The 24,751-nt window shown below is 36.1% G+C and overlaps 1 protein-coding gene across 2 annotated transcripts in view; it reads left to right on the top strand.

Annotated features, from left to right (window-relative positions):
• The window catches only part of LOC150091553 (cyclic AMP-responsive element-binding protein 3-like protein 2), a 104,919-nt gene that overhangs the window by 37,602 nt on the left and 42,566 nt on the right, over positions 1 to 24,751 (top strand). For both annotated transcript variants that reach the window (XM_090384550.1, XM_090384544.1), the window contains exons 3-7: positions 733 to 1,054; positions 8,023 to 8,102; positions 15,141 to 15,224; positions 15,337 to 15,426; positions 21,123 to 21,170. In XM_090384550.1, the coding sequence (XP_090240676.1) occupies positions 733 to 1,054; positions 8,023 to 8,102; positions 15,141 to 15,224; positions 15,337 to 15,426; positions 21,123 to 21,170 (624 nt within the window). The remainder of the gene's footprint in view (positions 1 to 732; positions 1,055 to 8,022; positions 8,103 to 15,140; positions 15,225 to 15,336; positions 15,427 to 21,122; positions 21,171 to 24,751) is intronic.

Here is a 24,751-nt window from a genome sequence, read left to right as displayed (position 1 = left end):
TGTGTTAAGTGGTCCAATTTGATTTATTCCTTTCCTTCTAGAGTTTACATAAGTAAAGAAGTCTTTGCTGTTTTTCTCTGCATCCTTTGCCAAAGATTTGTTGTAATCTCTCTTCGCCTGCCTAACCTCCTTTGTGACTTGATTACGGACTAGTTTATACCTGCCATAGGCTTCTGTGTCACCTGATACTTTATATGCATCCCATACATTCTTCTTCTCTACCACGAGCCTCATTAATTCATCTGACCTCCATTTAGGCCTAAATTTGGTCTACCTTAGGTTATATATGGGCTTCAGTGAATGCTTGGCTGTTTTTCAGTAGTTCACTATGGAAATACTATCTTTTGGGTGTAGGTAAATTATTTGAGAATTTGCTTTTGTCTTTAGGCTGGATTTCTTTACATAACATAACATAGGCAGCAGAAGCAGCAGCATTATGCCAATCCTGCAAAGGGCTGAGCGCTCTTCCCGAGGTGAAAACAGATTCTCTTTGTTTAATTAATTTGGTTGGTTCCTTAAGTCCAACCTCAAATGGTAACAGCAGTAGTTATTTAAATATGTGATATGCTGTAGTTTTGGCATTAATACTTTCAAATGGTTTAAGAATAGCTAATTCAATTAAATGTTGATTTGTTTGGTTAAAATATACCATGTAAGTACTCTTTTTCTTTTTTCTTTCTTCTTTTTCTTATTTGAAGACATTCTAAATTTAATTTTCTCCTTTCATTTCAGAATGATTGTAACCTGGATGAAAACTTTTGGAATTCATTTTTTCAAAGGGAACACAGTGGTCAATCCTTAGTGTACATAAATGAAACTTCACCTTCAAAAATGTTGGATAGTGCACTATTTAATGATTCTCATTCACATACTCAAAGTGACAGTATGTCACCTCACAGTGTTACCACATCAACTAGTGATCAATCAGAAAGTGACTCTCCAATTTCCAGTGGATTTGAGATGGAAACTATCAATTTTAGTGTTTTTAAATCTGAAGGAGTAGATATTTGTAATGCAGAAGATGTAGAGTCCCCATGTGCCTCCATCGAAATTGGTATGTTTGTTTACTTTTGTTTTTTCTCTTGGCAGGTTAAACTTCTTTTATACACATGCTGTGTATAACTTATCAGTATATATATATTTTTTGATTACAGTTCTGGAAATAACTATTAGTTCCTAAATTTGATACACACACCACTGATTTTAACCACGTACCTAATACTGTATTGAGCCACCATTTACACTGCTATTTTCCTATTCATTGACTCCATTAGATGTTTAAACACATCAGAGATATGTTGCCTGTGAGGCTTTCCACGGTGTCAGAAATATGATGGCTGAGTGTCCATATGCCTACCTCACTTCCTGTGTCAAAACTTCCCACAGATGTTCAATTAGATTGAGGTCAGGTGAATTTGGAGGCTAATTAGGTGAGTGATATCTTCACTTTGTTTGTCACACCACTTATGCACAGTGCAGGCCCAATGATGTGGCACATTATCAACTTGGAACATCCCGTTTCTGTCTGGAAAAAAATGCAGCTTTCCAGGGTGTGCATATCTCCTAAGAGCTGCTGGTAGACCTCGCCAGTCTGCACGAGTAGCACAGTGGCATTGCCATCCTTCTTGCACTGGGTGGAAAATGCCTGGGTTCAAATTGTGGCTGAGTTAGTTGGTCTCAGGCCTAGATAGCAAGGTTTTTCACCCATTAAAACAGACAAATCAACCAGAAAACACACACACAATTCATGAACATAATAGGCTGATGAATTGATATTCAAGCTGGCCTTAGTGCAACATATATATATATACAGGGTGTCTCAAAAATATTGGTACAAACGTTTAGGGGAGGTAGGTAACATCTAAAGGAATGTGAATCGCATAGGAACCCATAACCGGAAACATCACGGGAAAGTAGTAGCAGAGGCACAAGAAGCAGAAATGACACAAGACAGTAATTAGTGGCAAACATTTATTTGACATAATATTAACAATGGAGTACGAGATGGATGCATTTCATGATGTTAAAACAGATGCTCGAAAGTTCCACCATGAGATGCGATGCATGCATGACACCGACGCAGCATGGATTGGCGGACACGGTCGAACACACCTGGAGTTTCTTTGACAGTAGCAGCAGCGGAGACGAGTCTTGCCACGAGATCCAGTTCCGTCTCCACAGGCGATTCATACATGAAAGATTTGAGGGCACCCACAGAAAGAAATCAAGGCTCGATAAATCAGGCGAGCGTGGGGGCCAGGCAACGGTCCACCACGGCCAATCCATCAATGCCCAAAACGCCTGGTCAAATGGTCACAAACACACCTTCCATAATGGGCAAGCGCCCTGTCATGTTGAAACCAAATGTTGTGTCTCACATTTGCTGGAACATCGGCAAGTAACACTGGTGGAACTTGTTCAAGAAGGATCCGATATTTAGCAGAGTTCATGCGGGATGGTAACAGGTATGGGCCGACTAAGCAGTCACCGATCATACCTGCCCACACATTTATTGCGAAGCGATGTTGTGTCGCATGGCAGTGCACACCGTGTAGGCCCTCTGCTAATCCATACACTAGATGCATGTCTGCCAGCTCATAGTTCGTATATCGATGCATGCTCTTCATGCGGCGACTACTGCTTGAATGAGTAAACCAGAAATTTTCTCTCTCGTGAACTGATGAACAGCGCTGTGTACCAACTTACAGTGATGTTTCCGGTTATGGGTTCCTATGCGATTCACAGATCTTTAGATGTTATCTACCTCCCCTAAACGTTTGTACCAATATTTTTGAGACACCTTGTATATATATACACAGGGTGTCTCAAAAATATTGGAAGAAACGTTTAGGGGAGGTAGGTAACATCTAAAGGAATGTGAATTGCATAGGAACCGATAACAGGAAACGTCACCGTAAGTCGGTAGACAGCGCGGTAGTCGCTGCATGAAGACCATGCATCGATATACGAACTGTGAGCTGTCAGACATTCACCTAGTGTATGGATTAGCAGAGGGCAATGGACGAGCCGCTCAACGAACTTATGGGGAACGCTTCCTAGACAGACATGTAGTGGAACACCATTTGTTTGCACGTGTGCATCAAAATTTGTGCGATTATGGGCCATTTAGAGGTAACAGAAGTAGTGCGGTCAGACCACGTTCAACGCAAACTCCCGTCATGGAAGAAAGTGTGTTGAATGCCGTCCAGAATAATCCTACTACCAGCACAAGTGCCGTTGCCTCTGCCTTAGGAGTGTCTCATTGCAGTGTACAACGTGTCTGGCACGACGATTCCTTACACCCCTTTCATCTCCAAAGGGTTCAGTTACTGCTCCCCCCAAGACCATCCTGCACGTGTGGCTTTTGCGCAGTTGTTTCTCCAAAAAAGTGTTCTACTTGAATTTTCCAGCCTATGTTTTGTTCACGGATGAGGCTTATTTCACTTGTGAAGGCTTATTCAATCAGCACAATGCTCATGTGTGGAGGCACGGCAACCCACACGGTGTGCACTCCCATGTGGCACAACATCGCTTTGCAATAAATGTATGGGGAGGTATGGTCGGTGACTGCTTAGTCAGCCCATACCTGTTACCATCCCGCACGAACTCTACTAAATATCGAATCTTTCTTGAAAAAGTTCTACCAGGGTTACTTGATGATGTTCCAGCAAATGTGAGACGCAACATTTGGTTTCAACATGACAGGGCACCTGGCCTGCCCATTATGGAAGATGTGTTCGTGACCATTTGAACAAGCGTTTTGGGCGTCGATGGATTGGCCGTGGTGGACCCATTGCCTGACCTTGCCCCCACGCTCACCTGATTTATCGAGCCTTGATTTCTTTCTGTAGGGAGCCCTCAAATCTATCGTGTATGAATCGCCTGTGGAGACGGAAATGGATCTCGTCTACGCTGCTGCTACTGTCAAAGAAACTCCAGGTGTGTTCGACCGTGTCCACCAATTCATGCATGCGTCGGTGTCACGCATGCATCGCGTCCCATGGTGGAACCTTCGAGCATCTGTTGTAACATCATGAAATGCATCCATCTCATACTCTATTGTTAATATTATGTCAAATAAATGTTTGCCACTAATTACTGTCTTGTGTCATTTCTCAACAACATGAGGCTCTTGATCCATCATGCATGGTATCAAAAGTGCAGGGCGGTGGAGACAGTTGTATGGTGGGTATGTTTCACTGGCAGGAACTTGGACCCCTGATGCATGTGGAACAACATATCAGTGGTCTCTGCTATTGTCAACTGCTTGCTGACTGTGTACACACTGCTATGTTACACTTTTTTCCGAATGGCGATGGTGTCTTCCAAGATGACAGTACCTTGAGCCAGTCGGCACTTGATGTGCAAGAATGTGTTTGAGGAACACAGTTCTGACTTCCAGCATATTGATTGGCCTCCGAACTCCACCGATATCAATCCCATAGAGCACTTGTGGGACACTATGGAAAGGCACGTCGGGCCTCTGGATACTCCAACCACCTGCATTGCTGACTGCGTTACACACAGCTTCGTTGGCCATACCTCCTGAATGCTTCCGACATCTTGTTGAATCAATGCCACATCGGACAGCTGCTGTACTGAGGGCAAAAGGAAGACCTACGAAGTATTAGGTAGGTGGTCATAATTCAGTGATCACTCAGTGTATATAAATCTAACATTAAACTAAAATCTTGGGTGGAATTAAGTGTCAGCTGCTCTGTAATTTTGATTTAATATCTGCATTACATTAGTAATACAATACACAAAATCAAATAAAAATATTTGCATACATAGTGTATCGCAGTAGCAAAACACTCCAAACACCATTTAAAACCTAATCAGTGTTTGGAGCATCTTATGCGATGGTTTTAATAGATTACTAATTTTCTGTGATAATTCTCACATAGGAAAGCTTTTGGATAGTGAAAAATATGCCTTTGTAATGAAAAGTAGTGTTTTGCTACACAAAATGCCATACTTGGTCAGACACAGTAGAGTAATTAACATAAGTGACATTACCTACCCTCTCAGAGCCATTTTCCCACTAAAATGGGAAAGGCTAAAATGTACCAAGTTTCATGTGATAGGCTACATCATTAATGGTATGTTGTTTGTTTTCATGAGTGATTTAACACACTCTTTTCATGTTTCATCCTTTCCTAAACCAGGAAAGGATCAACCACTCCCGCAAAATTATTGTCCAATCTCAATCACCAGATGTTTCAGATACATAGATGACTTAAATGGATTCTTGAAACCAACAAAAAACTGTTGAACAATAATCAGTTTTGATTCCTACAAAACATACCTTCCTTAGACCTAATTTACTTGGCGCATTATGGCCTTAGCTGCCAATGCGCCATAAAAAATCAAATCAAATCAAACCTTAGACCTAATGATCGAGACAGAGATCAGTATTCATAATGCATATGTAAAAATTGAACATCTTGTAAGCCTCGATATAGAAAAAGCATCTGATACCATGTGCAAGTTTGGCATCATTCAAGAACTATACTCCTTGGAGCTTCACAGAAATCTGCCACAATTCATTAAAAATTTTCATCAGAAAAGAACCTTTTGAGTCCACATTAGAATGCACTTTCTTGATATTATAAACAGGAAGAAGATGTCCCATAAGAGTACTTATTCAGTACTTAGAGCCACTCTGTTTGCAATAAAACAATGGAATATTCTATATATTACTGAATTATATTTGTATGTTGTTGACATCAGGCAGTCATGTCATTTAAAAAACATCTATACCATTGAGAGGCAGTTTTCAAATTTCCATAAATAAGTTAGAAACTTTGCAGAATGGATATCATCTATGAGTGCATAAGATTATCTCAGTTCATTTCTTTAAAAAAGCACAACTACATACCGAACCCAAACTCAGACTAAAGATCATCTGATCCCACTTGCAGATATTAATTTCTTAGGCCTGATACTAGATGCCAAACTCAGTTTTTCTGCACATATAATATATTTAAGAACTGTGTGCTTAACAAAACAACATACTCAAGACTATCTCTGCCACGACATGGGGTACTGATAGATTCACTCTGTTGCTCTTGTATCATGCCCTTATCAGATCCTTTCTAGATTATGGTGCTGTTGTATATGATTCTAGTAGGAAGAGTGATTACTCCCAAGACTTAGTTTGGATTCAGCACGTGCCCTTTGCACTACCCTATAGTCCTGCTCATCTATTCAAATCCTCTATATAAAGACAAATTATGAGATATATTTATTATGAAATTATGAAATTATATAATTATGAGAGCTTCCTTGGACTCAGGGGAAGTACCCATGGACTGGAGATGTGCAAATGTGACCCCAATTCACAAAGGAGGATCAAAGGGCGACACAAATAATTATAGACCTGTTAGTTTAACTTCTGTTCCTGGAAAATTAATGGAGGCACTGGTTAAAGAAGCACTGCAGGATCATCTAGACAAGACTTCAGTCATAGCTCAGACAAAGCATGGTTTTGTTAAGGGGAAGTCTTGCCTGACCAATTTGATTGGATACTATGATGCAGTCACAAAAGAACTGAATGCAGGGAATAACTTTGATATTATATACTTGGATCTTAGAAAGGCTTTTAATACTGTTGCACATGGAAGACTGCTGCACAAATTGGAGCAGTGTGGCATTGGAGGCAAATTGCTGCTATGGATAAAGGGGTGGTTGAGGGGGAGAAGACAGAGAGTGGTAATCAATGGACACTGCTCATCGTGGACTAATGTTATTAGTGGAGTCCCTCAGGGTTCAGTATTGGGTCCATTATTGTTTTCTGTATTTATAAATGATATTGATGATGGTATATCAAGCTTAATGTCCAAGTTTGCAGACGATACGAAGGTTGGCAGGGTTGTCAAGGACACTACTGACACTATGCTACTGCAACAGGATCTGGAAAGGTTGAGCAGATGGGCTGAGAGGTGGCAAATGAAGTTTAACATTGACAAATGTAAAGTACTACATATGGGAAACAGCAACCCCAGAGCAATGTATCAACTCTGTGGTACTACACTGACAGTGGTAGAGAATGAAAGGGACCTGGGGGTGGTTGTGCAGGCAGATATGAAGTTTTCTGAGCAGTGCAGATGGGCTGCAAGAGTAGCTCATGGTGTATTGTCGATGATATATAGGAATTTTTCTAGCAGGGATAAGGAGGTGATTATTCCCTTGTATAAGGCAATGGTCAGACCACACCTAGAGTGCTGTATACAGGTCTGGAGGCCTCATTTCAAGAAGGATGTAGAGATTCTGGAACGAGTACAGAGAAGGGCAACAAGATTAGTGAATAGAACAAAGGGGTGCTCTTACGAAGAAAGGCTTAAGTTTTGCAAATTACAGAGACTAGGCACCGGCGAGGTGATCTGATAGAGGTGTATAAAGCCTTGAATGGTTTGAGCCTGCTCAATGCTGATGGGATTCTTCCTCTTGCTCAGAATAATCACCTGAGAGGGCATAAATTCAAATTGAGAAAAGACAGATGTAGGATAGACGTGAGGAAATTTGCCTTTAGCCAGCGGGTGGTTGGTTGGTGGAATAGACTTCCATCCCTTGTCGTGGAAGTTGATAGCCTAAATAAGTTTAAGGCTCAGCTGGACAGGTATTTCGAACGAACAGAGGGGTGAAGTGGAAGTGGTTATTTTTTATTTATTTATTTTTTTTTTTTTTTTTGGCTGATGCTGCATAAGCTTGCTTTCTTGCATCAAATGCCTCTACTAATGCTAATTCTAAATGAACCTCCACTTCATCCCAGAAGAAAAATGCTACCTCAGATATGCAGCCAAAATTTATAATACCTAGACTAGAACATGAAATGAAGGTACTAAGTGAGGCTAGAACATGATAGTTAAATTGAATGCTAATTGTAGCGTCATCATAGTCCTAACTAGTAGTTTTCTTCCATATTTCATAATTATTTGATTTCTTATACATAGAAATTATATATCGGGCAATATTAGTTCTTTCATTCATTTTAATTTATGTAATTTATTTTTAATATAGGAGCAGATGTTGTTGTTACAACAACAGAATCAACTGAAGAAGTTGTACATTTGAAAGACCTCCCAAATGTTATTGTTCAGGTAAAAATGTGATTTTTTTTTTTTTTTTGTTTATTAATGTATAATTTGTTTTAGCAGATAATTTTATTTTTCGAATGTGATAGTACAAATTTTTCTATGTCATTTAGTAGTATAATATGAAGAGACCTGAGATGTGAGTTGTAGAACTTGGAAGGAAACTAAACATCTTGGGGACTATTTGATTGAGGTGGGGGGGGGCTGTTAAATGATTGATGTTGGTTGGAATATTCACATTACAAAGGGACACAAAACTAAGGGGATATAAATACTAATTTTTGGGAAATACTAATAGTGTGAATCCCATGAAATCTGCTGGTAGGATTGTTGACCACTGTAATAAACTTCCTTCCCCGCCGGCTGAGGATGACAGGCTGGCAAGTTTAAGGGCTTGGATTGATACTTCTGGTGATAGGAAGGGTGTGATAAGTGAATATAGATTGTGTAGACTTTTTTTTGCTAATGCAGAAAAAGCTTGACTTCTTTGCATATAACTTTCATGCTTGTTTTCAGCATGAAATATATATATATGCATTGAATGCAAGGTCTGAAAGTACTCATTTGCCATTTGACCAAACCGAAGTTTGATCAGGCATCCAGTTCCTTTGTGGCTCTCTCACTCTCATAATATCTTACCAGTTTGTGAAAAGACTTCCCTAAATAGTATGAGTAATAGTATTAGTAGTGGCAAATGATGCAAGGAAGCAAGCTTATAGAGTATCAGCAAAAAATTAAAAAAAACCTACTCACTTCCTCTGTGCATCTCTTCTAACAATTAATTGATCTAATCCTTTAATTTTATTTCCAACTGTCCACTTCCACAACACCAGATGAAAATATGGCCTAACATATCTGAGTGGTCAACACAAGAGTTCAGAAGCAAATGCATTTAAGTGGGTTGTGGTTTCAGCCTGTGTGACTGTTAAATATAGTTAGTGGTTGTATTCATTACAATTAATTATAAACCCTCTGACCTAGTGGTTGTGCTAGAGTATAAACAAAATCAAAACATATCTAAGAGTAACTGATTCTCTGAACAAAAAGTTCTGTTAAGCAGAACTTTTTGTTCAGGGAATCAGTTACTCTTAGATATATGAATAATATATCTAAGAATCAATCACTCTTAGAATCAATTTTCACACAACTATCCTGCTACCATCCTTTTTCAATTTAAATTTAATGTCCCCTTAATATATGTTCTCTGATAAAGAGTAAGGATTCCAACAGCGTTTAGCATAACCCATTTAAACACTTCAATCAGGCCTCAATTCTCTCAGGTGCCTGGTATCCACACACTGCAATTGCAGAACTGAAATTTTTCTTGCTAAGTGTATTCATTTTGTGTCCCTGAATAATAAAACCATGTTGGGGTGGACCAAAAAGTAATGTCTCTTAGTTCATAACCTCATTGTTAAGTGGTATAACAAGTTTAGACTAGTTTCTTCATCTAACTAATATTTTATAGTTATTTGCACATTAACATTTCTGTGTGGGTGTTTATTTACAAGTTACATTATTTTTAATTGGAAGCATTTTTGAACACATCTTTGAAAGATAATGTAGACCGTTTCTAGGACACTGAGCATTGTATGTACTGAATTTTGGAAAAAGAGATTGCAGTCAGGTCATTCTGGTAAATCAAGATATTGATGTAGCAATATTGCTTTAATGTGGCTATGTGCAACCTCACTGCATCTGCATAACACTGGCAAGAATTTCTTCACTGGAATGTGAAGTTGTTTTGCATCCTCCCTGTAGCTTTTGGGAATAAAGTTACTTGAGTTGCCTCAAGTAACATTAACCCCCGAAACTAAAGAGCATCTCAAAGGCGACAGTTATGACTTCAATGAAGAAGTTAAAGCAGCTGCAAAGAGATGGTTGGCTTCTTTACCGAAAGAATTTTACTTCAACAGCATAACAGAAACTTAAATGCTGGAAAATCTATTGAGTTAGGTGGGACATATGTAGGAAAAAATACATAAAATTAACCTTCAATTGAGCATTTATGCATACACCATCAACTAACCCTCTATGAATTTTTAAACAAATGTGAAAATTTGAGTATTTCTCAAGTGTAATAAAAGTTTCTATTTTCATTAATTAATTAATAACTTCTATAGTTAATTAATTATAGAAGTTATTAGGATTTTTATACTAATTAAGAGATATTATTCAAGGTTTAGACCTGAATGAATGTCAGATGAACTAATGAAACTAGGAACAGAGAAGAAAATACATAGTATGATTTTAAATTATTAGGGGATGTAGAAAACTACAGTAAATACAAACTAGCTTGCAGTCAAGTTACTAAGAGGGTTAGGCACACTAAAAGCAGATTATGAGGTCTTGGCTAAGAATTTGAAGAAAAGTAGCAAAGAATTCTTTGCATATGTTAGTATAAGGAAAGGGATGAACAACATTGGTCTTCTAGATAGCAATGGCACAACTATCAATAATCCTATTGAAGTTGCTGAAAAACTGAATAAATATTTTCCATTTAGATTCAAGTGTGAAGAGGTGTTTAGGGATGGGGATATCAGAAGCATACAAATTTGTAACTGGGAGCTAAATGATTTTGTGATAACTGAAAAAATGTGTCCCTGTAATGAAAGCTAATGTATGTAGTGTGATACATTTCAGGTGCATTAGCAAATAATAATAATTCACGATTATTAAAAAATAGCAAAAAAGCAACTTTCATGCAATGAACCAAGGGCATTTCGTTTTGGCACATCCACCTTATTGCCCATTCATTCCTCCAATCAGAGCATGGCAACAAACATATTAGTGCTTCAGCTACAATATGATATATGTATAGTCTATGTGATATGTATAAAAAAAAGAAATAATAATTCCCATATTTCTATTGGTCCTATCATAATGAAATTTGGGAAGCTCAACAAATTGTTCTAAAAGAGACATAAAATTTCATGAAAATCAAACCACTGAGAGTCAGATAATTACATGTGGATGTTCGATTAAGAAATACTAATTGCCAGATTTCCATTGGTCTGATTTTAATAAAATTTGGAAATGCATGACAAATCATTATAAAAGAGCCAGAAGTTTCATCTATCCAATAAAAGTTGAGTTATTACATGCAGTTGTTCAACTGTATGTCCAGCTGTTCAGTCAAAGAAATAATAATTGCAGAATTTCTTTTGGTCTAATGTTAATGAAATTTAGGATGGCTAGACAAGTTTTTCTAAAAGTTCAAAATATAAAATTTTATGAATATTCATCCATTAGGAGCCAAGTTATTACATGCAGAGCTGACAGAATCTGTTCTGTTATATTAAAAGAAGTAAGCAGATCTTTAGCCATGTATGCATCCCTAAGCTCAGGATGTTCCTACAAATTGGAGATTTGCAAATATCTTCCCTATTTACACAGGGAAATTGAAAGGCAAAGTTAGTAGTTATAGACCTTAAACCTGACTTCTGTTCTAGGCAAAGTAATGAAGTTTTTTGTTAAAGAAATAATACAGAATAATCTTGGCCAGATTTTCCATTAGGCATTGTAGGCACAGTGCCTAGAGCCTACAAAGGAGGGAAAAAAAAAAAAAACAATGCTTTACTCTTTTCACTGTAACTAGCGAAAAATGAGCTGAGAAAACATGTGCAATTGACTCTAGGAGCTTCAATTCAATACGCATATGCTATCTAGTGACTGTTCTCAAAACTAGAAGAATCAAAGTGCTGGTCACTCCGTCAATGAGCAATTGAGGTGGTTTATTATTTATTATAGTTGAAACTTGAATCATGTTAATTGACATAATTCGCAGTCAGTGTTAAAATAGAAGAAACATTTTATCCCCCCCCCCTTTTTTTAGCACATTTCAGAATAAAAGTGCCTAGGGCCTATGAACATCAAAATACAGCCCTTACATAATATAGTTATACTTCAATCACAGCAGAGATTTGTCTGACCACTCGTGATTAGCTACTATGACATAGCCACAAAGGAATTGAATGCAATAAAATAATTTTAACATCATATACTTAGATTTCAGTAAAGATTTTGATACCGTAGTACACGAAGGCTGCATGAATTGGAACAGTGTGGCATTAGGGGTAATTTTCTGCTATGAATAAAGGGATGGTTGAGCAAGAGAAAAAAGAGAGTGGTTATTAATGAACACTGCTGTTCATGGACTAAAGTTAATAGAGGAGTTCCTCGGTTTAATGCTGTACCTCTTACTTTTCAGTATTTATTAGTGATATTGATGAAGGCATATGAAGTTTATTGTCTAAGTTTGCAGATAATACAAAGGTTAGCAGGGTTGTTAATGCTAGGAATCAATCAATTCTGTAACTAGAAAAATTAGGCAGTGGAGCAAGAAGTGATGATTGAGGTTTAACATTAATAAATGCAAAGTGCTGCATATGGTTAACAGTAATCCCATATTAACATACCAATTGGATGGAACAGCTCATGGGGTTCTATCAATGATAGACAGGAATTTTTCCAGCAGGGACAAGATGATTATGCAGCTGTGTAAGGCAATGGTTAGACTGCACCTTGAGTAATGCATACAGGTCGGGAGCTTCATTTTAGGAAGGACTTTTAAGAGCTGTTGGAATGGATGCAGAGAAGAACAACAAGATTACTCAAGGGCACAAAAGGTTAATTTTTTTATCAAGAAAGACTTATTTTGTAAATTATAATATCTGGAAACTAGGAATCTGCAAGGGATCTGATTGAAGTGTATAAAGAGTTTAAACAGATTCAGTAGTAAACTAAATGCAGATAGCATCTTTAATTCTTTTTTTCCGGTTGAACCACAGAAGTAAGCACAAATTTACCATATTTCCCCATGTATAAGACTCTCCCATGTATAAGATGCACCTTAATTTTGGGGCCTGAAATTTGAAAAAAAAAGTCATTACATAAAGTTATTGAACTCAAATTTTATTCATCATAAAATTCATACAACTCCTCATCACTGTCAAAACTCCCATCCATTAGCTTGTCCTCATCTGTGTCTGATGACGAATCACTGTCTTCATATATTGCCTCGTCCTCAGTTCCATCTATGGCATTTGAAATGCCACACTTCTTAAATGACTTGACAATGATCTCAATCTTGATATTATCCCAGGATCTTTTCACCCAGGTACAAACTTCTCCTATAGTTGGTTTCTTCACTCTTCCTGCTGGTGTCAAATTGTCCCCAGAAGACTTCAACCATTGGTTCCATTCGTCTCTCATGGCAGCTTTGAAGCGTTTGTTAATGCTGACATCAAGTGGTTGGAGCTGGGATGTCAAGCCTCCAGGTATGACGGCAAGTTTTGTTTTTTGCTCTGCAGCAATCTTCTTTGTGTTTTTTGTTATGTGTGCCCTGAACTGATCAAGCACCAATAGGGCAAGTTTGCGTAAGAGCCCACCTGGTCTCCTGCTCCAAACTTTCTCAAACCAGATCTTCATCCCATCCTGATCCATCCAACCCTTGTCATGAACGTGGACATTCACTCCTCGAGGAATGTCTTTTGGCATTGTTTTGCGTTTGAAAATCAGCATAGGAGGTAGCTTGGTTCCGTCGGCACAATAAGCTAGAACGACTGTATAATGGCTCTTTTCATGTCCACTTGTCTTCACAGTTACAGTTTTTACCCCCTTCTTATCAACAGTTCTGTTACTTGGGACATCAAATTGAAATCTGTCCCAACTCAAACTGATGTGTCTTCCGACATTGAATGACAAAACAATGAAATTCAAGGACCTTCTGCTCATAGATTTCAGGCATCTTTCGGGCAAGTCTGGTGCGTGTATGCATGCTTAGTCCATTCCGTTTCATGAACCTGGAGCACCAATTGTGTCCTCCTTTGAAATCAGTAACTTCTTTTTCATCAGCAATTCTTCTTGCCTCATGCTGAACCATCTTTGTAGACACAGGAATTCCAATTGCCCTTTGCTCTTCAATCGATATCTTCAATTCCCTCTCTAAATCAGGCCATTTTGCTGACTTGCCTCTCATGGCCTTCTTCTGCTGTGGCGTTTTCAGTAGGGTTTCTTCTTCCCGTAGCCGGTCTTGGATTGTTTTCTCAGTTGGAGGAGGACCAAACTTACGTTCAGCAGCATGATTTCCATTCACTTTTGCAAACTGGATCACTTAACTTGAATTCAGCACTGTACGAAAATATTTTCTGAGTTATTTCTGGGCAGAATGTGGCAAAACATAACCTAATATACCGGTAACAAGTGTGAAACAATGAGCGCAAAGACAACAAGTGCAAAAAAGTAGGAAATGCAAGAAAAGAAATCTACAACCACTGTATAAGACGCACCCAGTTTTTAGACCCCAAATTTTTTGAAAAAGGGTGCGTCTTATACATGAGGAAATACGGTAAAGTGAGAAAGAATGCTTGCAAATAGATATCCTTAATTTGCCTTCAGTCAGGAATAATCAGTTGTCGGAATGAAATTCTAGGTGGACGAATTGGACATTATTATAGAATGATAAACAGGTGATGTGTATGCATGTTTTTTTTTTTTTTTTTTTGGCTGATGCTTGTTCTGCTAGTGGTACTCACATTTTCTTAAATTAAAAATACAGGTATGTAAACTTTGTGGAGACAAAAAAAAAAAAAACTTCTTTTTCAAAGAAGCTTATAGGAAGGAATCAGAAAAGAAAAGTCAGTTTGACTTTGTTAGCAGTATTTGAATTAAATTTCCATTGTAATTTAATTATGTATATTGCTGTGTAGTGAGCTTGAATTCCTTGAATTCACACATATCAGCTTTTTGAAAAAGCTGATATGTGTGAAACTTATGTTTTGCACATATCAGTTTTTCATATATTAAAACATAGCTTTAACATAAAACATATTTTTAAGTATGAGATGAAAAATGCATACTTTTTGTTTAGTTACATTACATTAGATTTCAGATGTTGAATTAACTTTGTTGTGCAAATTTTACTATGTTCTGTGGCAATAATTAACTTTCTAAATAATTTTTATGCATTTTTAAACTGATAAAATTTAATTTTAGACTTAAGATATTTTATAACTACTCCTGTAACTTTTTTTTTTACCTTAGGAAATTTCTGTATCCTCACCTGCTGAAATGCCATCTTCTCCTGAAAGTATCCTTGATTGTAAATTGAATTCAGTAATAGCACAGGTAAAACCGTATTCTGCTTGTCATATTCATTTTTATATACTGTCAGTTAACTTGATCTTTAAACTTAGTAATTTCACAACTGTCATTTCATTACTTTTATTTTTTGTATAAGGGTCCAGAACTGTTAAAATTAGGTGAAGAAGAAAAAAAATTGTTGAAAAAAGAAGGTATAGCTATTCCTACACATCTCCCATTAACAAAGGTAATTATATTTTTTTAAATCTGCATTTTTTTCAATGTTTTTATCATTCATATAATTTATTTTAAGATGTGTTATTGGTGATTTTACAATATCTATATAAAGTAGCTTTTTTTTATATAAATAGTTTAATGGAAAATTTACTGTGTTTTTTTTTTTTTTTTTTTTTGTTTTTGAATTTGGATTTAAATCTTTTTTTTATTTGGATTTAAAAAGTAATGATATTAGCATTGTATCATATATGGATCATGTTTAAGTTCTAGAATAATATTCCGAAATACATGCCTTTGATATTTTAATGTTTAATTTTATTGTGCAAAATAGAATCAGGTGTTATTTTTAAGTATAAGATGAAGTTGGACATATCATTAATGACATTTAGTTTATGTTGAATTATTTATTAACATTCAGATTATGTTGAATTATTTATTAACATTCAGATTATGTTGAATTATTTATTATATGTATGAATGCAATTCATACATATAATTTAATGATCTACATATATATTACTGATCTTTGACAAAATATGTATTCAAGTCAAAATGGACCGATGCAGACTGTAAGATATGATATAGAATAATCAGCATAGGCAAAATGAAAGATACAAAATTTTGCATTATAAATTATCAAGTAAGTGGTGTTTAATGTATCTAGACCACAAGTCAGTACCAGTAAAGATAGGTAGATTGAAATGGATTGATTGCTAATCATAATATATAGATATACATTATTCTCCAACATTTATTGGGAGGCTTCATCCTTGAGTAGTGACAGTTAATTCTAGAAGCCTTGTTGACAGGTAGTTGGAACAGATAGGACTAGAATGGAACTTAGATCCCTTCTCTTCTAAGAGGTATGATAATTGGTTGTCATATTGTCATATAGCAGGTATATCCATTCACCACATAGCAGAAAGAGCAGAATACTAGATACCCAAAATGAGCTGATGGAAATATGGTAAACAAATGGAAGACAGAAGATAATGAAATCATTTATTGCAAACAAGTTAGGCCACCATTAATGACTCACAAAGTGCTCAATAATTGAAACAGATAGGGAGAATAAATCACAAAGCTCGCCCTTATTAAGATGAGCTGAATTGAGAGAATTGAATTAGGAATCAGCTTTGACTTATGAACAGCTATGCGACCACAGTTGCTCATAAGTCAAAGGATAAGCAGTGGCACAAAGCTGAGCAGTGCATGCCACTACTTATCCTGGAGCAGAAAATGGAAACATTTTCTGCACCAGAATACAGCAGCGGAATGATAAAGCACAGTACATAGTCCAGGGATCAGGTGGATATACCTAGGTGCGGATTTTCCTGAAGATTAATTTCACCCAGATTGCATTGCAGAAAAAATTAAACTTGGTAGTGGTAATATAATGGTATGTGGGCCTGTTTTACATTGTTTGGACTTGTTCCACTGGTTATCATTGATGGAAATCATGTATGCACTATCTGTCCCAACATTCTGAACAATTCAGTTTTACCTGAATTGTGACAGTTCTTTGGAAAGGGACTATATTTGTAGAAACATGACAATGTTTCATGTCATGAAGCATGATCAGTACAACAGTGGTTTGAGATGAACTTGTCACTTCCACCTTACAGCTCAGATTTGAACCCCATTTAATGCCTTTAGAATGTTTCGAACAACAACTGAGAGCCAGAGCAAGACTTTCTAGTTCAAGCAGTGAGCTTGTTCCACTCCTTACAGGAATAGTGGAGTGAAATTTGTGGTCTCTACATGTTAAAATTTTGTAGTGAGTGCTTCTAGAGGATATAACTTGTGGGAATCATACTGGATATTAAAAATTTCATTTTTTAACTAACATTAATATTAACATTAATATAAATTTAATTAACATTAATCATCAGTTTTCATTTAGTGTTCCAGTACACATTAAACATTAGTGCATATTACATAAAGTAAATTAAATCAAAAAAGTTTACGATATGTAACATAAGAGTAGGATCATTTAATTCTTTTTCATAGGATGTTTTAATCTTGTTTTTAAATACTCATTTGTGGAGATTGGTTCTTACACCAAAGTGTAGTATTAATTGGTTCTGCACTTGAATAGTATTAAAGAACTTGCAAGTTCCATTGAAAAACTGATAAAGGTTCTAAGCTGGGGAAGAGGGGGATTAATGCAACACAGCAAGTTAGCATGATTGATGCATATAATCAATTTTTTTAAAGGAAGATTAACATTAATCATCAATTTTTTAGCAGTATGAGTTTGAAATTACAACACCATCATAATATGTTATAGTTAATGGTTTCTTTGTTTGTAATGGACACTATCATCCAAAATGTATTGGAACACTAAAGTGAAAACACTATAGAATATGTAAGTCAAATTTGATCCCTACATCATTTATTTTGGATTAGGAAAAGGAAATTTTTCTATTCTGAAATAAATGATGTGGGGATTAAATTTGACTTGCATATACACTTAGAATGAATATCATTTTAAATATTTGAATCATAAATGATACATTATCAACGTTCTAAAGAATTATTTAATTAATCCCAGTTTAATCATGATGTTTAGAAATATTGGAGATATGAAAAGTAAATTAGTGTGAAAAACAAAATTTGTGTGAAAGGATAAGTAATTCCCAAGTTAACAGCCTTTAAAATCCTTTTCAGTATATTACAATCAACTTTATCATCAGAGATTTTTTGGTAGTTTGCCAAGGAAATAATTGAGCACTTATAAATAAATCTTTGTTTTTTGTGACTTAATTATTACTGCATTAACAACAATAATCGCCTAAATTTAACTTTAGGCTGTTATCATTGTAGACAATGTATACTTAAATATGCAAATTTCAGGATCATGGCATTTCACTAGAATCTATCACCTACCTTTCTGAAATGAGAATAAAGAGTTGTGAAACTGGGGACCCAAAGAGATACTAAAATAAAAAGTTGCATTTAGGAAGGTCTAGAATTCCAGAGTTGGCAGGAGTTCCTGCCAACTTTGGACATGTTGCTGTTTCTGAAAACTGATTGGGTCAGTAACCTGACTGACTTTCTCAAAGGGTAGTGATATCATCACAGTTGGTGTAAGGTGCAATATCTGCCTGTGATGTCATCATCACAGTTGGTGTAAGGTACAGTGTCTGCTTGTGATATCATGGCTGGTGTAAAGTGCAATGTCTTCCTGTGATATCATCAGGTGGTTTCTCATTGTGGTGCATCTGATGGCAGATTTGGAGGGAAGGGAATTAAACAGTGCTCCCCACCATCACCGTTCTGTGTAAGGTTGTGACTTATTAAAGCAATAATGGAAAGGCAAATGCAGGTGCATTGAAATAATGCAGACCTGTAAGTATATTTTTCTATTTTGGTGTATATGTGTGTGTTTGAATGTACAGCGTTATCAATAAAAATGCAACAGTTTTAATGTTTATTTTTTGAATGTATGTGTCTAACATTGGCAAGTTTGGCATCATTAAACACATAAGATATTCCCAACAGAAAAATTCTCTAATCTGCTGTGGGAAGGCAGCTTACAGATATATACATGGCTATGAAGCAGCTTTCACTCTGAATAATCTTAGAGCAACTATAGAGAATACCAGACTTAAAAGGGCCCCTAGAGTTGATTGAATAGAGCCAGGGATGATATGGTGTTTTTTGTTTTTGAAACCTCAAGTTTTACTTGGCCTGTATAATGCATGTTTGAATTCTGGTGTAGTCCTAAGGAGTAGTAGAAGATAGGTAATCTGAAGATATAAGCAAGATGGAGCATACTACGGTACACGACACTACATCCAACAATATCCATACACTTTTAAATCTCTGGCCTTTACAGTGTTCTGTAACACACGACAATGTAGACTACACGGAGATGGGGGGGGGGAACCCCTGGTGCCGTTAGACCCTAAACACACTTTGCTTTTACTACTAATTAATGTTGTGTAGAAAGATTTTGTGAAACTGGCAGTTTCGCTACAGCATACCTTTCAAGTGGATTTGGTTACAGATAAGGTCCAGAAAAATTAACAATTTTGAAGTTATTAAAGAAGTTTGAATAATCTGGTTCTGCGCATTGTTGACAAAAAGAAGTTTTAGAGGATTCTTTAAATTATTGCACACATACAGGAAACAATAATTTGTAGCCCAAGTAAATCTGTGAAATGATTGTTATAATGATTTTCTGTTGGAATTACTGAAAGGCAGTGTCTACAGGAATAATACACACACCTCTGAAGAATTGAATAGTGAAACCACACTGAACCATGCTGTGGAGGACATCTCTGAAGAAACACTGGCTGCAGTTATGGCAAGCTTCAATTGACATCCATACAAAAGCCTTGGATGTGCAATGATCACATATTGAATATGTTTTTGTTTTAATAATAACTTTAATGGCACCTAACTCATGAGTACCAATGCATTACATTAAAAAAATATAGACATTCAAAACTGTCACATTTCTTAATGACCCTGTGTATAACAGAAATGTTTGCGAATTAGATTTACATGCAGCTTTCTAACGCAAAGTTGCATATACCCATTATTTTGCTAAGTCAAATATGCAAAAGCTGATTCAAAATTTGAGGCCACGGAATACATTTGTGAAAGTCACCTGTGGGAAGTGAGCTTAAAGAAAACAGGCTGAAACCATGCAGTACAAGCAGAACAATTAGAATTAGGTGTAATGTTGGTGTGAAAGGTCTTTACCAGAAATGTCTAGAAATGAGAAGTCATCGGGGAAGCAAGTCCAGAAAGTATGGGGGAGTCAAATGGAGGGATCACAAGCAATTAGTTGTTGGCTATAAACTGTGTGACTGACTGGGTAGTATGAGGAAGATCTGAATCTTAAAAACCAGCTGAATGTCTGCACTTTTGATAAACACCTTCTCCAAAGTCTATTTATAATGTAATGTATTTCTAAAGCTGGTTTACCAAACTTAAAACAGAGCATAACTTTTTTTTTTTTTTTTTTTTTTTGAATTGTTCATTTCAAAAAAACTTCAGAATACATTGCAACCTTTGCTATGCAGCTTCACACATGACTACTCCAAAAGTATACTCCATTACCACCTAACTGGAAGAATTTCTTCTTCTATTCAGTAGCTTTTTATGTGACCATTCTCATAACTTTTGGATAGCATTTTGTATAATAGACAATTAAAGGAAATGGTTGGTTTCTTTTGTCTTTTGCTTACTTTAATTGTCTTTTAATATTGTTCCAAAGTGGGATTCTTTTGATAATAAGCAAATAATCATTCTTTTTCTTACTTTTCTTTTTATATTTCACACAGAGAGAAATGTGCATAATTAAAAATGATTGGGAAAATATTTTATGTTAACATATATGCTAAATATTTTGCCAACAATGTTGGATTCCAGTTCATTGCTTGCAAAGTTCACTCAGTGGTTGCCTTAAATTATGCAGTTGTGAAAACTTGCAAATTTTCTCACATTGTTTAGACTCAATATGTACTAAAACAATAACGAAAAACTTAAAATGTTAAAAAATATAGGAAAAGTGGTGTGTAAACTTAGACATTTTCTAACTTATAGTTCAAAATTTTTGTAAAACAAGGAATTTTCTTTGGTTGACACACTGATTATATTATTATTCATTGTCATCTGATGATAAATGCTATGTTGAACTGACTATTACCTAAAGTAATTATTTTTATATGAAGACTATTTTTAATTTTGTAGGCAGAAGAGAGGGATTTAAAAAGAATTAGAAGGAAAATAAGAAATAAGGTATGCAATTCAGATTTATCTTATGTTTGTAAACACATACAAGGTGTGACAAAAGTATTAGAAGTGTATTTAAAGTCTCTCTCTCTCTCTCTCTCTCTCTCTCTCTCTCTCTCTCTCTGTGTGCACGTGTTTGTTTTAAAGAAATAAAGGAAGTCCCAATAACTGCAAAAAGGAAAAATAAAAATATTTTGATAAAAGTAAATATAAATTGGTAAAAGCCTAAATTAACTAATTAAAACTTTTAAATGTATTGCCATTTTATTTTGCCTGTTTTGCACATATCACTTAACCAAAGCATAGTTTTGTTCATTATGATCATAATTTCTCAAGTTTTTACCTTGGTTTTTGATATTGTATCTATTTCAATACATAGGGTTTCTCAGTATAACAAATTTGTGTGACATTCTTCCTTTTTTGTTTTTCATTTTTAACTATTTGGCTATTAAAATGATATTTGACTCTTCATACTACAGCTTATTTCATCATTTTGTGATTCCTACATTGTTGTGGATGGCTAAAAAATTCATTATTTCAGGATATTCAGCCTTATTAGGTCTAATGATAATTATTATATTAATTATATTATCCATGGTCTTTTTGAATTCTATTTGCATTTGTTATGTCTCTTCTTCTTGCTTCTGATTTCTGCTCAGTTCGTTATATAGTTTACCATTGTTGCTTGTGATATTTCACATATTTGGATCTGTTGCCAATATCTTCAGTGTAACACGAATTTCTATACATACATATTAGGTTTATATTTTCCCCACATTATTCACACATACTTCTTACTTCAATTTCTTTTAATAGTTTTACTAGGGGGCTTTGCCCCTGCTCGCCCACCCCTGCGCACGCATTTTCTACGTAAAATGTAGAGGCATATGGAGTAGGTCAAATCTTTTCTACGTAAAAGAAGACACACCTGCCGAAATGCACTGATCGATATCTAATCAGGAAATGACCTATGTAATTTTTTACCTGTGCATTTGTAGTGCGCGATATTCTCAAAGTCGAATAAATATCATGGTAAAAGAGAAGGGTGTACACACTCCAGCATGGCGGCAAGCAAAACAGTGGGAAAGTAGTGATTGACAAGTTGACTCCCATATTTCGACAAACGGACAGGAACAAAGCAGTGATTGGCAGATGCCACTACTTTCCCCGCCCACTGTCCTCCTAGATTGATATACCTAGTGTGTTTTATCTCACATTTTCCACTGTTTTTAATTGGGAACTCGTTTTCCCATTTTAAAACAGTGGGATGGAGGGATAAACACCCTACTTGAGCTGAGCCTCTCCTCCTTGCGACACAAAACAATCAGAAAAGGGAGGTGATAACTGACAGGTGCCTTCACCTGTCAGTTATTGCCATCTTCCTTGCTTTCATCGAAGTAGCTGCTGCACTTCAGCCAATATGACTATGTAATTATTTACCTGAGTTTACATAGGTCATTTAGGAAAAGGCCTTTTGCTTCGGGTTCTATAATACATGAAGAATATTGTTGCATCTAAAACAGCAGGACTAAAATATTTACAAAGTATACAAATATTTAAAATATTTACAAAATACTAAACTATAGTATTTACAAATATAGAATTTACAAATATAGAATATTCATTAATATACAAAAAACATTACAATGGAACATCAAACGGTTGCTAATGACAGTGTGCTACTGTAACAGGATCTAGACAATTTGGGCAGATGGGCTGAGAAGTGGCAACTGAATTTTTAAACGTTAGTGAATCACCAGTGAATCACACTGGTGATTCACTATCTAACGTTGGTGAATGTTATGGAGGCAGTTGTCAATAATTAATTGAATTTGTGTGGCGTAATTGCCTCGCCTTCTTCTCCCATTGACTCGAATAAATATCACTAGGAGGAAAACTTTTTTAATATATAGATAGGTTATGTATAGCGTGCACATATATATATGACCAAAAGTATTTGAATACACATAGCAAAAGTGGCATGTAAACTTAGACATTTTCTATTCTTATAGTTGGAAAAAGCTTTTAATTCAGAAAACCTAATAAATAATAAGACCGTCTTGTTTCCTGTACGATGACTTTAACCCTCAGCATATTTTCTACCTACTTCTGGTAGGTATCGCCTCCATTCATCCTGCAAAGCAGCTTATGGAGTTCAGAAGAAAGCATGACAGTTTTGTCTGTTTTGACATTCTAGTTTAGCACAGGCATTTAGTGAGGTTGGGATCTGGGCTCTGAGCAAACCAGACCAGCAGCTTTTTGACATTGTTGTCCACGAACTAGTCTTGTATTACTCTCTCTGTATGTTGTGAAGCTTTTTTTTTTTTTATGTTAATACTGACACTGTGACAATAGTGTAGTTTCTATAGTAGTGTCACAGTGTAACATTCATCATGGACATGGTTTCAGGCATTACAACCAACAGTCCAAGTCCAAACCAACAGACACAGCTTCATACCTTTGGATCACCTCTGCTTTACTTTATAGTTAAGGTGATACACTCCAACAGGAATGCTCTCCAGCAATCCATACACTCAATCTCATCCATTGGGATTGAAACATTGTGTAGCAGGATTCATTACTCCAGACAGCCATTTTACTTTGGTGAACTCTGATATTGTTTTATATGCAGCTGCTCTACCATTGAATCTAGGGCTATGCAGCTTCCTATGGAAGGTGACCTGTGGGTGTTCTTTGGACTCTTGGCCTTTCTCTCTGATGTTTTCTGCTGGTGATCTGTATGAGTCATGAACTTTATGGTTCATCAAACATGCTGTGTGAGTTTGAGACCATTCAGACTCCTTTTTTTGGTTTGAGGTATCACCCATGATCTCCAATTTTTGAATAATATCCACCACTGTGGATTTTCAGAAGTTCAGACAAGTCACACTTGCATGCATAGAAAGGTTATTGATGTGCTATCTGAACACCAGTCCATGTTCAAAGTGTAAGTTCTAATCCATGACCTATTCTAGTTACTACAAGCATAGGTCATGACCTATGCTAGTTACTCATATCATAACACACTGTTGCTATACAGGTGGTAGAGCTGTGAGATTTATATTGGCATGGCTGAGTGGATATGCACATTCAGGAGATTTCTGGCACAGTACACAGTATTCGCGGAGGCTGTCAGTCTCTGACTCTTCTGGTCACGAATCTTTGTCTCTATTCTTTGAGTGCAAAATTTTAATTTTGGTAATAAGACAAAAGTATAGAGGACATATTTGCTAGATTTAGTGAATACAGCTGCATAATTTTTGGCTAGAAATAGTCATATATGGGATCTATCCAGTTATATTGAAGGAGGCAGCAAAGGAAGTAAGCAAACCCTTAGCCATAATTATGAGAGCATCCTTGGACTCAGGGGAATTCCCCCCTGACTGGAGATGTGCAAATCTATCCTCAATTCACAAAGGGGATCTAAGGTTGACACGAGTAATTACAGACTAGTTAGTTTAACTTCTGTTCCGGGTAAAAGAATAAAGTCTGGTTAAAGATGCATTGTGGGATCATCTAGACAAGACTTGCAGCAATAATTCAGACACAGCATGGGTTTGTTAAGAGAAAGTCTTGTCTGACAAATT

The sequence above is a fragment of the Mastigoproctus giganteus genome, chromosome 1, assembly GCF_048544385.1.
Source record: "Mastigoproctus giganteus isolate SK-2022 chromosome 1, ASM4854438v1, whole genome shotgun sequence".
NCBI classification, from domain to species: Eukaryota; Metazoa; Arthropoda; class Arachnida; order Uropygi; family Thelyphonidae; genus Mastigoproctus; species Mastigoproctus giganteus.
Note: the sequence above shows the minus strand (reverse complement) of the source record. Positions and strands in the feature narration are given on the sequence as shown.